General features: G+C 43.6%; 1 protein-coding gene across 4 annotated transcripts; it reads left to right on the forward strand.

Annotated features, from left to right (window-relative positions):
• Positions 1-4,379: 4,379 nt before the first annotated feature.
• On the forward strand, positions 4,380-17,401 carry LOC121561464 (E3 ubiquitin-protein ligase rififylin). Of its 4 annotated transcripts, none has more exons than XM_041874016.1 (7): positions 4,380-4,566; positions 7,702-7,922; positions 8,620-9,030; positions 9,258-9,344; positions 14,232-14,442; positions 16,608-16,631; positions 16,831-17,401. In XM_041874016.1, the coding sequence occupies exons 2-7, from the start codon at positions 7,746-7,748 to the stop codon at positions 17,010-17,012; spliced, it is 1,092 nt and encodes a 363-aa protein (XP_041729950.1). In that variant the 5' UTR covers positions 4,380-4,566; positions 7,702-7,745; the 3' UTR covers positions 17,013-17,401. The 4 variants fall into 4 exon arrangements, with proteins under 4 accessions (XP_041729950.1, XP_041729965.1, XP_041729956.1 ...); XM_041874022.1 differs by having other exon boundaries at positions 4,384-4,468; XM_041874026.2 differs by lacking the exon at positions 4,380-4,566 and adding an exon at positions 4,615-4,692.
• Positions 17,402-17,619: the final 218 nt, after the last annotated feature.

A 17,619-nucleotide genomic window follows, 5' to 3' on the forward strand; every position in this document is an offset into this window, starting at 1 on the left:
GGCTGGAATGGGCTACAAGACCATCGCCAAGCAGCTTGGTGAGAAGGTGACAACAGTTGGTGCGATTATTCGCAAATGGAAGAAACACAAAATAACTGTCAATCTCCCTCGGCCTGGGGCTCCATGCAAGATCTCACCTTGTGGAGTTGCAATGATCATGAGAATGGTGAGGAATCAGCCCAGAACTACACGGGAGGATCTTGTCAATGATCTCAAGGCAGCTGGGACCATAGTCACCAAGAAAACAATTGGTAACAGACTACGCAGTGAAGGACTGAAATCCTGCAGCACCCGCAAGGTCCCCCTGCTCAAGAAAGCACATATACAGGCCCGTCTGAAGTTTGCCAATGAACATTTGAATGAGTCAGAGGAGAACTGGGTGAAAGTGTTGTGGTCAGATGAGACCAAAATCGAGCACTTTGGCATCAACTCAACTCGCCGTGTTTGGAGGAGGAGGAATGCTGCCTATGACCCCAAGAACACCATCCCCACCGTCAAACATGGAGGTGGAAACATTATGCTTTGGGGGTGTTTTTCTGCTAAGGGGACAGGACAACTTCACTGCATCAAAGGGACGATGGACGGGGCCATGTACCGTCAAATCTTGGGTGAGAACTTCCTTCCCTCAGCCAGGGCATTGAAAATGGGTCGTGGATGGGTATTCCAGCATGACAATGACCCAAAACACACAGCCAAGGCAACAAAGGAGTGGCTCAAGAAGAAGCACATTAAGGTCCTGGAGTGGCCTAGCCAGTCTCCAGACCTTAATCCCATAGAAAATCTGTGGAGGGAGCTGAAGGTTCGAGTTGCCAAACGTCAGCCTCGAAACCTTAATGACTTGGAGAAGATCTGCAAAGAGGAGTGGGACAAAATCCCTCCTGAGATGTGTGCAAACCTGGTGCCCAACTACAAGAAACGTCTGACCTCTATGATTGCCAACAAGGGTTTTGCCACCAAGTACTAAGTCATGTTTTGCAGAGGGATCAAATACTTATTTCCCTCATTAAAATGCAAATCAATTTATAACATTTCGGACATGCGTTTCTCTGGATTTTTGTTGTTGTTATTCTGTCTCTCACTGTTCAAATAAACCTACCATTAAAATTATAGACTGATCATGTCTTTGTCAGTGGGCAAACATACAAAATCAGCAGGGGATCAAATACTTTCTTCCCTCACTGTACATATTACCTCAATTACCTCGACTAACCTGTGCCCCCGCACGCACATTGACTCTGTACCAGTACCCCTTGTATATAGCCTCCCTATTGTTATTTAATTTTACTGCTGGTCTTTTATAATTGTTTACTTATCTATTTTTTTTTACTTAACACTAATTTTTCTTAAAACTGCATTGTTGGTTAAGGGCTTGTAAGTAAGCATTTCACTGTAAGGTCGGCGCATGTGGCAAAAACAATTTTATTTTATTTTATTTCAAGTGCACCATTCAAACCCTCAACCCTTTTAACGGCTGCTGCATATGATATGCTCTGGATAGCCCTGACATTGGCCACCTCATTCTCTTTCACCCTTGTGGGGCATTCGAAAGACATGGCTTCATGGTTCCCACCACAATTGCAACATGTCACATTTTCATCACTTTTATAACACATAATAAGATATTTTCCACAACTTGGATATCTCAGCTTCTCCCTTCTGCAAACACTTGAAACATGACCAAAAGATTTACAATGATCACACTGCATTGGTCTTGGGATAGATGCTCTGACTCTGTAGTTAATATACCCCAACTGCACTTGAGTAGGAAGAGACACTTTTTCTTCATTCACCACACGATTCAGCCGACGTGCATCAATCACTCCAGGAATATTTTTCATCTCTTCAACATCTACCTCCCACGAGACTCCAGATATAACCCCCTTGAGGGGTGCCCTGTTCCTAAGAGACACACACGACACTTCAAACTTATCAAATCAGGTGAGACGCAACACCCGTTTCTTCTGATCCTCAGAAGCACGAAAAGTAAAAACCAGCCCGCCTCTTGTGAACCTCACAGCCTTCACTCTACCCAGCACTCTCTCCACCAGTTTGGATATCTCAAATGGATTCCTCAAGATTGGTAATTCGATCAGCTGCTCCTCATTTACAAACCATACTCCTACAAGATACGAAGTGACATTCTCATCACTGTGCTCTACTTTGCTCCATTTTCCATTATTTTGGACAATATTCAAATTCTCCTTGATTCTACCACCATTAGAGTCAGAATCCACTTGATCATCCACTTCCGCCATCTCTTTTTCCGTCTGACCACCTGATGGCACACCCAGTTGTAAACGCTTCTTCTTCTTCTTCTGTGGGTTTTATGGCGGACTACATCCAAAAGTTGTATTGCCGCCACCAACTGGACGGTTTGAAACCACAAAATATATAAAATAAAAAATAAATCCATACTTAATAGTGATACTAACTTACTCCACCCTAATCAAAATAGTACATTGCCAAAACAAACAAAACTCAAATTTCATCCTTATTTTAGTTCTCCATATCTCCCTTCTCAGGCTCTAGTACCTGATAGAGTGATACGGCTTTTGCCAATATTCCATGTAACAAAAGAAAATCCATACATAATAGGGAAACTAACTAAATCCACCCAAATAAGATAGTACATTGACAAAACAAAACTCCCATTTCTTATTTCTTTTAAATCTCCATATCTCCCTTCTCAGTCTCTAGGGCCTGAGATGGTGGTACGACTTTTGACAATATTCCATGTAACTCTTTTGCAGAGAAATCTTTCAGCCCCAGGAACCGTTCCGCCACAACCACAATGATTTCTATCTTCCTAGATCATTTCTCCACCTTGGCAGTGCCGTTAATCACAATTGTGATGAAGGCCACAAAGTCTACCTTTTTAACCTTCAAAATGTCAGGATCATCTTGGGGAAAGGCAACCCCTGCAGCTTGCATTGAAGGCCTATCCACCACCATGGACTCTTCAGGAGCACCATTCAAACTCTCAACCCTTTTAACCGCTGGTGCATAGGAAATGCTCTGTACAACCCTAACTTTGGGCACCTCATTTTCTTTCACCCTTGTCAGGCATTCAAAAGACGTGGCTTCATGGTTCCCACCACAATTGCAACATTTCACTTTTTCATCACTTTTATAACACATTAAATGACATTTTCCACAACTTGGACATCTCGGTTTCTCCCTTCTGCAAACCCTTGACACATGACCAAAAGCTTTACAGTGATCACACTGCATTGGTGCATTGGTCTTGGGATAAATGCTCTGACTTTGTAGTTTATATACCCCAACTGCACTTGAGTAGGGAGAGACTCCATATCAAAAAAACGAAATAACAGATAAACTCTTCATGTTTTCATCATTCACCACTCCATTCATCCAACGTGCATCAATCACTCCAGGAATATTTTTCATCTCTTTAACATCGACTTCCCACGAGACGCCAGATATTACCTCCTTGAGGGGTGCCCTGTTCGTAAGAGACACACACGACACGTCAAACTTTTCAAATCGGGAGAGCCGCAACACACGTTCCTTCTGATCCGCAGAAGTACAAAAAATCAAAACAAAGGCACTGTATGATGGTGAATACCCGTGATAATCATAATTTGCCATTTAGCAGACGCTTTTATCCAAAGCGACTTACAGTCATGCGTGCATACATTTTTATATATGGGTGGTCCCGGGGATCAAACCCACTACGCTGGCGTTACAAGCGCCATGCTCTACCAATTGAGCTACAGAGGACCATCCTTTGCAGTACTATGTTTTACTGTTACAATCAAATAGTGGCAGATACATTCTGGATAAACCAATGGGTTTACAAGTTTTGATGTTGATTTGCAATGTGATTGATAGCATGTAATAACTTGAAGTTGTTGGGGACTCTTTATTAATTATTCCCGTCGTCTTATTAGTGTCCACCAGAGGACACTACTTCCCTGGAAATAGTACTGTTTTACTGCTACAATCAAATAGTGGCAGATACATTCTGGATAAACCAATGGGTTTACAAGTTTTGATGTTGATTTGCAATGTAATTGATAGCGTGTAATAACTTGAAGTTGTTGGGGACTCTTTATTAATTATTCCCGTCGTCCTGGCCTCCTGTAGCTCAGTTGGTAGAGCATGGCGCTTGCAACGCCAGGGTTGTGTGTTCGATTCCCACGGGGGGCCAGTTTGAAAAATGTATGCACTGACTAACTGTAAGTCGCTCTGGATAAGAGCGTCTGCTAAATGTAAAATGTCCAGAGGACACTACTTCCCTGGAAATAAAATAAATGCAAAATGTATGAGAACTTTCGTGCGTGTCTGCATTCAACCTTTTCAACTAGCGATGATTCGAAATGTACGTGCACGCGCATCAGCAACTCTCTGGGGCGATAGAAACTGGCCCGGGGAATGTCACTGGCTAGAAGCACTTTCTTCCTGTTTCACTTCAGCTAGCTAACTTCGATTTATTCCTTGTCATTTTGTGAGTATTGGAGAACATTAGCTAACAACGTTAGCTCCACAGCTAGCGAGCTACTTGCCAGCTGGCACGCATCTCACGACCCCGGGCTTCGTGTCGAGGTAGCTATTTCGATAATTTCAACTCGATAAAGTTAGCAGCAGCAGCTAGCTAGCCAGCTATTCTATAAGGGCAGATGGTCTGCGTTCGCTAGTATCTGAACAGCTCAAATGTATTGGTAACGCAAGGTAGTAAACTAACTTTTTGTGGTCTGCTAGTAGGAAACCAAGTGACTGACAACAGCAGATTAATGGAAAAACGTATTAAGAGAATAGTTAGCTACATTGATTTCGAATCTAAAGTTACTGCTTTCTTTCCGGTCTTACTAAACATTTATTTGGGAAGATGACGGCGTGTCTATCAGTACGGGGACGTCCCTCACCATGTTTTGGTTCTGTGGCTCTTTCTGAGTGTGGTGGCTAACGTTAACTACAAACAGTGTATATGGGTGGCGATATTGGTTTTGATTTTGGACCGTATTATGTCTGTTGTTTTGGACTTTGCGACCATGTAACTATTGCTGTTACAAAAGTTTAATGAAAGTGTCCACTAAACCTAACTAACTAGGTATTTTAAAAACGGTATACGTAAAGCATATTGTAGTGTAAACAGTGACTATTGAGACAAACTTGCTGTGTGGGGTTTTGAGTAGTCTACCCTGGCCTCTCAGTTGCATTACATTACACAAGTCATATTCATTGGACGAATGCGTCTTAAGTACGTGGAGTTTTGTGAAGAGTCCCGACGCTCGGTCTGAACATTAACACGCTTCGCTTGCCGTACGGTTTTGGAAGCATAAGGATCTTTCATATCAGCGAGAAACAATTTTCCAAAAACGTTAAATTTATACACTTTTTATATGGTTAGTGTTCCCACACGGCCATATATCCATGTTACAGCGTGTGTTTACGGAAGACAGAGGGATCACCTGTACTAATTATTAGAATGCCAGAAACGTGTAGTCACTGAAAAATACTCTCGGCTGCAACTGTGATAAAGCCAGTTAAACAGTGTACAGCAGTGGAGGCTGCTGAGGGGAGGACGGCTCATAATAATGGCTGGAATGGCAAAAAAACACATGGAAACCATGTTTGATGTATTTTATACCAATTCACTGATTTTGCTCCAGCCATTACAACGAGCCCGTTCTCCCCAATTAAGGTGCCACCAACCTCCTGTGGTGTACAGTGAGTATCTATTTTGCATTTGTGAAATTATTTTGTGATCTGAAAGTAAAGGGCTTTATGTTTCTAGAACCGTATCGCAATTGATAATCGACTCACGTTTAGATGGAGTACTTGGCTGTTTTGGCTGCCAGAGCCAGTCTAGCTCTGAAAATAACGGCTCCTTCAGAGTACATCTTGGGCTACTCTGACCTACGCCACTAAAGCCAGTCTACATCTTATGTAAACTGGGTGTGATGTTTGTATTTTGAGTTTGATTTTCCATCCAACTGTTGCTTACCATTGATAGGGTAAGCTAGCCTATATCCGGGCAGAATAGGCCTACTAGCCTGTAGGCTACTACTTTAGAATAATGTGGGGGAGACAGCTGTCTTTCACTATGTATTATTATCAATCAAAAAATGAAACATTGCATGGACATAGTCAGACTAACGTTAGTTTTACAAGGGATTCCTTCATTGTACAACTATGCGTCCTTAACTCTGCACTGCATTCAGGTGTGAAACCTTTGCAGTTGGCCCCTGGATGCTTGAGGCACCCAGTCACTTTTCACTCAGCTGTTCTCCACTTGATGCAGTCTGGTGGCAGGCATTTCCTTAGCAACAGCTGTTGATGTGGATCTGCCTTGCTGTTTGGTAGGTGCTGTTAGGTCTGTCTTGTTTTGGTCTCTATGGCAATGTGTTTGTGTGTAGCCTAGCTATTATTGAGCTCCACAGGGGACCCAGAGCATAAACAAGTGACTGAGAATTGGCCCTGCAGTGGATGATGACATGTTTACTATTTCTATGAGATTGTGCAACTCCTGAATTGAATAGAATTTTCGTCTTCTTACTGGATTGAAAACGGATCAATCCTATCGTCAATTCATGAGAGAGATTGAGGGTGTAGTTAAAGGTAGTTAGTAGACCTCACCTTAAGTAAGTAAGACCTGGGCCTGTATGTATTCATAAAGCGTTTCAGAGTAAGAGTGCTGATCTAGGATCCGTTTGACCTTTTAGATCATAATGAATATTATAAACCGGGTGGTTCGCGCCATAAATGCTGATTTGCTGAACGCAATGATATATGACAAAAAAAATGTATTTTTACTGTTCTAATTATGTTGCTAACCAATTTATAAGGCACCTCCTGGGGTTTGTGGTATTTTACATTTACATTTTAGTCATTTAGCAGACGCTCTTATCCAGAGCGACTTACAGTTAGTGAGTATATGGCCAATATACCACGGCTAATGGCTGTATCCAGACGCGTGGCCATATACCACACTGCCTCTGGCCTTATTGCTTAAATATTGCATGGCCAGGTGGACCTGATCCCAGATCAGCATTCCTACTGAACGCCAAGGTAACCTGTATAAATGACTATCGCCCCGTAGCACTCATCTGTAGCAGTGAAATGCTTTGAAAGGCTGGTCATGGCTCACATCAACACCATTATCCCAGACCCCCTGTACCCACTCCAATTCGCATACCACCCCACCAGCCTGTGCTCCTGCAGCTCTGACTGCAAACAAGCTCTGAATTAATGATGGGAGCCCTACTTCTGTTAGCCAAAAGCCAGCTACCTGCTCTCCTTACTGACAAACGTTTGAGGCAACCGCCATTCACTTCACATCTCTCATTTAAATTGCAATCCCAGTGTCATTGATCGAGCCGTATACGACGTTGCACGTCCGAACATAATACCACTGCACTGTAACATCAGCACTACAGTTGTTTTTCTTATAGCCTAGCCTACCTCTTCAACCTCTCCTACAGCTCTTTCTCCACTACATCACCCCAGGCTTTACTCATGCCCTTCAAATTGCTCTCAAGTTTGCCCTGCCTCTTTAGTCACTCACTACTCACTCACTCTGTTCATGGTCTTACCCATTCAACCCCTCTCCACACTCCTTACTCTCTTTTCTGTTTCTCCCCCAAACTCTTAACTCTGTGGTCTGTCTTCACTAACCTACTCGATCCATATTAACACGTGTGTGTGTGTGTGTGTGTGTGTGTCTGTGTGTGTCCCCAGGTGGGGAGCACATCTAAGAGCCGGTGTGTTTCCAGGTGTGGAGCATGTGGACGTCCTGCTGTAACTGGTTCTGTCTGGACACTGCCATGGTGGAGGAGAGCAACAGCAGCACGCGTCACCAGGCCTATACTAACTCAGGCTACAACAGCTACCCGTCGCCCCCACTCCCGGAACACACGTGCAAAGCCTGCGGAAGCCGCTTCGTCACCTTAGCCAGAAAGGTACCTAAAATCCTCTCAGCCCACCCTTTCCCAAATCCGGGCTTTGAGATCTGTTGCACTTCAGGTTTTTCATCCTTCCTCTCTAATCAGTGGTTGATTCAGACCTGGCCAATTAGAAATTGATCAACATTGATTAAAGGGATATTGCGAGATTCTGGCAATTTCTACTTACTCAGTGTCGGGTGAACTCATGGATACAATTTTTATGTCTCTGTGTCCAGTATAAATGAAGTTAGAGGTAGTTTCGTGAGACCATGCTAACTAGTGTTAGTGCAATGACCGGAAGTCTACTGGAACGGCTAGCTTGCCGAGAAAAGAGAACCAGCAATACGCCAGTCCTCAAGGCTAGACTCTGAGTATCCAGTCAGCTCTTAGCTTTTTTCCACACCCTTCAATACATCCATTATCTAGTGGAGGCATGAAAAGGGTGAAACCAATGCAATGGTTATGTACTTTTCTGTACCTGAACCGGCCTCAGTGCAAGATTATGTTGTCAGTGTCAAGTTGCAGCTAGAGTTGGCGCTAAGTCTGGGACAAGTTTTAAAAGGAACTCTTTTGGCCCCATCATTTACTGTTTTGTGAAATTGTTATTTCTGAATAAGTTTCAGTTGGGAATTGTAACGGCCAAGGAGGAAAATCAGCTAGCAGACACATGATTGATAGTCATTGTGTGTCGGTCTCCTCTCTCTCTCCGCAGCATGTCTGCGTGGACTGCAAGAAGAACTACTGCGGTAGGTGTTCGGCCCAGCTTGAGCCCCGGCCGCGCCTTTGCCATACCTGCCAGCGGTTCCACGGCACGCTTTTTGAGCGAACCGAGCTGATGAAGCTCAAGGTGAAGGACCTGCGCGACTACCTCCACCTGCACGAGGTCTCAACGCAGATGTGCCGTGAGAAAGAGGAACTGGTGGAGCTGGTCCTGGGACAGCAGACACAGTCACCCTCTGACCCAATCATAAACCCTCTGACCCAAACACAGACCCCCACCGCGACCCAGCATGAGACAACTCCTCCTCCAGCCCCCACCACCACCCCCACACACCCCGACTCCACATCCACCTCCACAGACCATGTCCCTTCACAGCCGCCACCCACTCAGGAGGACAGTCAGGTGAGGCCCGAACCCACCATACCACACACGACTAACCCCTTACCCCTGTTTATCTGTCAACCATTCATTTACCATTTTGTCCATCGCCTCACCTTTTGCATTACGTAGCATTAACAATAGCTTGAGAATAGATTACCAACTTTCTGTGTGGCCCTTCCAGTTAGAACATGGCTAACTCTAGCTCGCTAATATAGTGTTTTGGGTGTGTGGTGGGTTTTTGCTCGTAGACCCCGTCTGTGTTGGTGCCCTCGGGTCCTGAGGAGCCACTGGACACTGAGGGAGATGCAGAGCTGCAGGGAGAGACAGAGCTACAGGTACTACAGCCTGACCCTGATCTTGAAAGCATCGCCATTGTTAGGGCCAGGAGTTTTTCCCTGGTTGTGTCACGTGGTGAAGAAAAACTCTTGGCCCTAGCCATGGTACTACTATAGCAGCGATGGGCTTCCTCTCCTTAGCTCTGGGCCTGTATTCATAAAGCATCTCAGAGTAACAAACAGATCACCGACCATTTTGAATCCCACCGTACCTTCTCCGCTATGCAATCTGGTTTTCGAGCTGGTCATGGGTGCACCTCAGCCACGCTCAAGGTCCTAAACGATATAATAACCGCGATCGATAAAAGACAGTACTGTGCAGCCGTCTTCATCGACCTGGCCAAGGCTTTTGACTCTGTCAATCACCACATTCTTATTGGCAGACTAAATAGCCTTGGTTTCTCAAATGACTGCCTCGCCTGGTTCACCAACTACTTCTCAGAGTTCAATGTGTCAAATCGGAGGGCCTGTTGTCTGGACCTCTGGCAGTCTCTATGGGGGTGCCACAGGGTTCAATTCTCGGGCCGACTCTATTCTCTGTGTATATCAATGATGTCGCTCTTGCTGCTGGTGACTCTCAGATCCACCTCTACGCAGACAACACCATTTTGTATACATCTGGCCTGTGTTAACAAACCTCCAAACGAGCTTCAATGCCATACAACACTCCTTCCGTGGCCTCCAACTGCTCTTAAACGCTAGTAAAACTAAATGCATGCTCTTCAATTGAACACTGCTTGCACCCGCCTGCCCGACTAGAATCACGACTCACGGCGGGTCTGACTTAGAATATGTGGACCACTACAAATACCTGGGTGTCTGGTTAGACCGTAAACTCTCCTTCCAGACTCACATTAAGCATCTCCAATCCAAAGTTAAATCTAGAATCGGCTTCCTATTTCGCAACAAAGCCTCCTTCACTCATGCTGTCAAACATGCCCTCGTAAAACTGACTATCCTACTGATCCTTGACTTCGGCGATGTCATTTACAAAATAGCCTCCAACACTCTACTCAACAAATTGGATGTAGTCTATCACAGTGCCATCCGTTTTGTCACCAAGCCCCATATACTACCCACCATTGTGACCTGTACGCTCTTGTTGGCTGGCCCTCACTACATATTCGTCGCCAAACCCACTTGCTCCAGGTCATCTTTAAATCACTTCTAGGCAAATCTCCGCCTTATCTTAGATCATTTGTCACCATAGCAACACCCACCCGTAGTATACGCTCCAGCAGGTATATCTCACTGGTCATCCCCAAAGCCAACACCTCCTTTGGCCGCCATTCCTTCCAGTTCTCTGCTGCAAATGACTGGAACGAACTGCAAAAATCTCTGAAGCTGGAGACTCTTATCTCCCTCACTAACTTTAAGCATCAGTTGTCAGAGCAGCTTACTGATCACTGCACCTGTACACAGCCCATCTGTAATTAGCCCACCCAACTACCTCATCCCCATATTGTTATTTACATTGTTATTTATTTTGCTCATTTGTACCCCAGTATCTCTATTTGCACATCATCTTTTGCACATCTATCACTCCAGTGTTAATACTAAATTGTAATTATTTTGCACTATGGCCTATTTATTGCCTTACCTCCATAACTTACTACATTTGCACACACTGTATATAGATTTTCTATTGTGTTATTGACTGTACGTTTTGTTTATTCCATATGTAACTCTGTGTTGTTTTTATTGCACTGCTTTGCTTTATCTTGGCCAGGTAGCAGTTGTAAATGAGAACTTGTTCTCAACTGGCCTACCTGGTTAAATAAAGTAATAAAAAAGGAGTGCTGATCTAGGATCAGCTCCCCCCTGATTCATTAGTCTAAAAGACAAAACAATAGCTGATTTTTAGATCAGCACTTGATTTTATTTTATTTTAAAATACATCAAAATGTTACACCAGGCAACAGATACATATACCAACATTTCTGAGGATTATAAACACAGTCTAAAGACTTGTTTCCTTTGTGGTCCTGTGTAGCTCAGTTTAGGTCCTGTGTAGCTCAGTTGGTAGAGCATGGCGCTTGCAACGCCAGGGTTGTGGGTTCGATTCCCACGGGGGGCCAGTATGAAAAAATGTATGCACTCACTAACTGTAAGTCACTCTGGATAAGAGTGTCTGCTAAATGACTAAAATGTAATGTAAATGTCCTCTATTTGAAGGCAAGGGCTGTAGTTAAAAAAACAAGTTACATGGGCACTGCCATAGATTCATTCAATGTGTCCAAATATTTAAAGGTATACAAAATATAAAATATACACATCTAATAATCATCCACTAACGCAGTGTGGTTTACACTTGGCTAGGAGGCTATCTCAACATTAACCATGCCTTGCAGGAGTGTTTGAACCTAAGACTGGCAGAAACAGTTTTTATCTCAGACGGAAGTTTGTTCCACTCTACCACTGACGTATATAAAAATGTGTTTTGACCAGTACAGCTCTTGACTCTACTTTTTTATTTTTTGGTCATTTAGCAGACGCTCTTATCCAGAGCGACTTACAGGAGCAATTAGGGTTAAGTGCCTTGCTCAAGGGCACATCGACAGATTTTTCACCTAGTCGGCTCGGGGATTAGAACCAGCGACCTTTCGGTTACTGGCACATCGCTCTTAACCACTAAGCCACCTGCCGCCCCAAGTCTGTGCCACTGCCTCTCGTGATACTAGATACTGGGGAACAGTACCCTACATGATTGTATGGGCCAATTCCAACTTCAGCTGAATAACCCTTTTATCAACATTAGCCACTGTAGTTCACAGAGCTGAGAAGGTCCAACATGAGCCTGAGGGCTAAGATTCAGAATGAGCCTTACCATTTTATTCCGAGCTGTCTGTAGCTTGTTCTTGATGAACTACTGTACCAGGTAGTGCACACAACCAAAAATCTAAGTGAGGCTGCGCTAATGCTGCTAAAAGGGTTTTCAAGGTCGCTTTATCTAGAAAAGTATTTCACAGTTCTTGGCTCATACTCTGAGACGCTTCATGAATACAGGCCCTGATCTCAGATGGGTCTCAGAACCTGCTTAGGTTACTAGATAGATTTTAGTTTTTACTATGTGCGCCCTATACAGAATGAGAGCAAACGTTCTGTGAAATAGAGGCCTATGACATTTACCAGATTTGAACTCCATTGATGCAAGATGGGTTTCCTCCTCTAAGCTTTTAACTGTGATGACCAGAACCTGCTTTGGCAGGAAGTTATTAAAGGCTAGCATTCTCAGAAAAGGTAAAGGTCAATATGACAGATTTACTACGACTTACTATGTTAAATATTAACTAAATTAAGGAAGTTGACCGTTGTATTATTTGTTTGCAAATCCGCACAACCTCTCTGGTTAATGGTGGAAACTTTGGATTTAGAACTGTTGGTTGGATCATTGTAAATATCAGAAAGAGGAGTGTCGTATATGTTTATTGTTCTTGGTTTCTGTGCCAGTCTGCCATCTATTCATAGTTAATCTATCATTCTCGCCTGTCATGTTGGCGGTGATGGGGTTTTGAAAGGGTGTCAGAAGGCCCGGGGTTGGTTAGGTTTTGGTCAAATACGAGGTGGAGATAGACGAGGGATAATGTAAGGGGTTTCGAAACAATTTTACCTTTTAATTTATCATTTTAATTTCAAATGTAATTTTAAGACGTTACCGTATTGAGTATGTAAATTTTAGCCAACATGTATTACACTACATGTTTTAATGTATTAATCTTTGGCACATGCCATTAGGCTATAGGATGATTGAAAGTGTTAAGATACGGCTGTGATAGAGTAAGGGTTCAATATGGGGTCAAGATATGGTCTGCGTTTTCACTGGACACATTGGCTGAAGGACAAGTGTAATTTCAGACTTTAAAAAAAATAAAAAATAAATTGAAAGGGTGTCTCTTCTTGACATGATATGGTGAGTTTAGAGAACCCTATCGCTAGGCCTATATATTTAGTTTACTCACTGTAGGACATAAGGCTAGTGACTGTTTTAGACCATCCAGTGCCATTGTGCTCAGACAGTCCCATTGTAGAGCAGTGTTTTTTGTTGTTCGATGGCTGGCTGCCCATGTCTGCATGGTGTGTCCCATTATTCACCCGTCTGTCAGGATGTTCCCCTTGTAGCGTAGCCAAGCATTAATCTATTCGTATCCCCACTGATGGATATCAGCTTTGGCATGTAATGTGGCGTGTTGCCATTTCCCGCACTGTGGCTGTGAAAGACCCATGTGACTGACACTGTTCCTCTTAATACAGTTTGGGTTGGGATAGCTAAACAAGATAGTTGGTGTTGTCACACGATGACACGCAAGTTGTCGACCTAGAGATCTCAAAGAACCATAATAAATCTTGTGGTGTAGGTTCTAGGCCCGTATTCATAAAGCGTCTTAGAGCAGTAGTGCTGATCTATGTTGTTATTATTAATAATCTAAAAAGGCTAAACTGATCCTAGATCAGTACTACTCTGAAAATCTCTATGAGTATGGGCCCTGTTCACAGTTAGTGTATGGGTCCCTCTTAATCGATCATTCTGACATTCAAACATGATGGCTGTCAATGTGATGTGATTGTTCACGATTTCCGTCTGACCTTAGAAAATCAGGAATAGCCTACCATTTGTGTCATTCCATTCTAATGAACCTGTAACCTTTTTCACTACATGTTCTATATTACACCAATCATCAAGTACTGGGGCGCGTTCAGGAGGGTGCAACGTACTGAACATAGCTGTTAAAAATGTCACAAATCGAGCTGACTTGATACCTTACTCTTAGATGCACGTGTTAGTTACAGATCAATGCATGTCCGTTTTACAGGCCCTTAACACAATGTATCTGAACGTTCCACAACATTGGTCCCTATTGAACGCAACTCTGATTTGTTGTTGCTCAGTCCTCAGACACAGAGGAGGTGCTGGCGCCAGGCCGCAGGGCGTCGCTGTCAGACCTGGCCACGGCGGAGGACATCGATGCCCTCAGCGTCCGGCAGCTCAAGGAGATCCTGGCCCGTAACTTTGTCAACTACAAGGGCTGCTGCGAGAAGTGGGAGCTAATGGAGAGGGTCACCCGTCTCTACCACGACCAGAAGGAGCTCCAGAATCTGGGTAAATGATTGGGATATATGGGTTTTTTCCCTACCGGCATCATAGTTGAATTGGGGTGTGTTTACTAGGAACGAAACGGAATCAAACAGGATGAAACTGGGAGGGACATACCTGAATTTGTCCAATAAGTAACTCCTTTTTGTTGAAAAAAATATTCTGTTGTAAATACTACGGTGTGCACTAATAAATACTCCACAGATAGTACGTTGTTTTGGATAAGAGTATCTGCTGAATTACTCAAATGTAGAGGAGTGTAATATGAGACATCCTATTTGGACTTCTATTACAGAAGCTCAGTGTTTTCGCTTTCTCTCTTAGCTAGGTTACTGTAGGGCTAATATACAGTGCATTCGGAAAGCATTCAGACCACTTGACTTTTTCCACATTTTGTTATGTTACAGCCTTAAAATTGATTAAATAAATATAAAATCCTCATCAACCTACATAATGACAAAGCAAAAACAGGTTTTTAGAGTTAAAAAACAGAAATACCTTGTTTACATAAGTATTCAGACCCTTTGCTATGAGACTAGAAATTGAGCTCAAGTGCATCCTGTTTCCATTGATCATCCTTGAGATGTTTCTACAACTTGATTGGAGTCCACCTGTGGTAAATTTTATTGATTGGACATGATTTGGAAAGGTACACACCTGCCTATATAAGGTCCCACAGTTGACAGTGCATGTCAGAGCAAAAACCAAACCATGAGGTCGAAGGAATTGTTCGTAGAGCTCAGAGACAGGATTGTGTCGAGGCACACATCTGGGGACGGGTACCAAAAAATGTCTGCAGCATTGAAGGTCCCCAAGAACACAGTGGCCTCCATCATTCTTAAATGAAAGAAGTTTGGAACCACCAAGGTTCTTCCAAGAGCTGGCCAAAAACCCGATGGGTGCACTGACAGCGCTCCAGAGTTCCTCTGTGGAGATGGGAGAACCTTCCAGAAGGACAACCATCTCTGCAGCACTCTACCAATCAGGCCCTTATGGTGGAGTGGCCAGACGGAAGCCACTCCTCAGTAAAAGGCACATGACAGCCCGCTGGGAGTTTGCCAAAAGGCACCTAAAGGACTCTCAGACCATGAGAAACAAGATTTTCTGGTGTAATGAAACCAAGATTGAACTCTTTGGCCTGAATGCCAAGCGTCACATATGGAGGAAACCTGGCACCATCCCTATGGTGAAGCATGGTGGTGGCAGCATCATGCTGTGGGGATGTTTTCCAGCGGCATGGACTGGGAGACTAGTCAGGATCGAGGGAAAGATGAACGGAGCAGGTTCACCTTCCAACAGGACAACGACCCTAAGCACACAGCCAAGACAACGCAGGAGTGGCTTCAGGACAAGTCTCTGAATGTCCTTGAGTGGCCCAGCCAGAGCCCGGACTTGAACCCAATCGAACATCTCTGGAGAGACCTGAAAATAGCTGTGCAGTGACGCTCCCCATCCAACCTGACAGAGCTTGAGAGGATCTGCAGAGAAGAATGGGAGAAACTCCTCAAATACAGGTGTGATAAGGTTGTAGCGTCATACCCAAGAAGACACGAGGCTGTAATCGCTGCCAAAGGTGCTTCAACAATGTACTGAGTAAAGGGTCTGAATACTTATGTAAATGTGATATTTTTTATTTATATACATTTGCAAACATTTCTAAAAACCTGTTTTTGCTTAATCATTATGGGATATTGTGTGTAAATTGATGAGGGGGGGGGGGGGGGAACAATTTAATCCATTTTAGAATAAGGCTGTAACGTGGAAAAAGTGAAGGGGTCTGAATACTTTCCGAATGCACTGTATATAATTATTAGAACCTCCGATACCCACTTCAACCGAGGCAGCAACACTGCAGGCTCAATGACTGACGTGCTATCCCAACCTGCACCACAATATGTTTGTAGTTTGCAAAACTTCACAAATTATGGAAAGGCATCTAATGATATGGCATGTGCATTTGTTTGTCTGATTTCGAGGCTTGGCACGTGCAGCAAATTTAAATACCTCTCAAAGAAAGTGTTTTACTATTACTGAGGTTTCAATCTTGTAAAACAACAAGGAATTTCTTAACTTTTTAATTTCTTGCTTGTTTTATTATTACATCTTTGAAAATGAATTGCATCATTCAATTAAGTTTTTTTTCTTATTATTTTCTTCCCCGTTTCCTCCAGTTTCAAATACAAATGACGGCACAGGTGAGTTTCTTTCCCCCCCTGTGCTTCATGCAAAGCTCCCCAAGATGAAAGTTTAAACTCTTAAAGACTGATCTCATCTGTTTGGCATGACAATGGTGATAGCGCAACAATGGTGAAAGTGCCTTGAACAATCAATTATGAACTATAGGTATTATAACTCTCCGATTTTAATAAATAAGTGGTTGTTTCTTTCTCCCAGACCCCAGTGGTACACCTGGCCAGGAGGAGAACCTGTGTAAGATCTGCATGGACTCTCCTATTGACTGTGTCCTGCTGGAGTGCGGCCACATGGTCACCTGCACCAAGTGTGGCAAGCGGATGAACGAGTGCCCCATCTGCAGGCAGTATGTGGTGCGCGCCGTTCACATCTTTAGATCCTGAGACCCATGCCTTGGGAACCCCCCCCCTCCAAACACACACCTCCAGTAATTAAACAAGGGACTTGCTACATGTGGCCTTTACCACCCATATACTATACCGGAGCCTTCTGGTTTTCTGTTGTACCTGATACATAATTGCACCTACCTGGTGTCCAAGGTTTAGATCAGTCTGTGATTAGAGGGGAAAAATGAAGAAAAAAAAAGCAGTGGAACTGGCTTCTAGGTCCAGAGTTGAGTTTGAGGGAACTAGTCCAACCTCCTCTCCCTCCAGATCTCCACTGCTCTGATGGTCCTGGAGACCCCGAGTACTGGTTCCCCCTGCTGGAGGGATGACCAGGGGAGGTGAACCCCATTATCCCTTTGTTAAACCAATAAACCACACAAACCCAATGACTGTACAAGGATATTATGTCTTATTATTAGAATAAGAGTGCCTAATTACATATATTTATATTTTTCCTTTGGAGACCTACTACTAGTAAATACAGTAAGGGATCATATATATATATATATATATATATATATATATATAAGTACCAGTCGAAAGTTTGGACACACCTACTCATTCCTGTGTTTTTCTTTATTTTTTGAGATTCTTCAAACTAGCC

This window comes from Coregonus clupeaformis, unplaced genomic scaffold, assembly GCF_020615455.1.
Source record: "Coregonus clupeaformis isolate EN_2021a unplaced genomic scaffold, ASM2061545v1 scaf0334, whole genome shotgun sequence".
Lineage (NCBI taxonomy): Eukaryota > Metazoa > Chordata > Actinopteri > Salmoniformes > Salmonidae > Coregonus > Coregonus clupeaformis.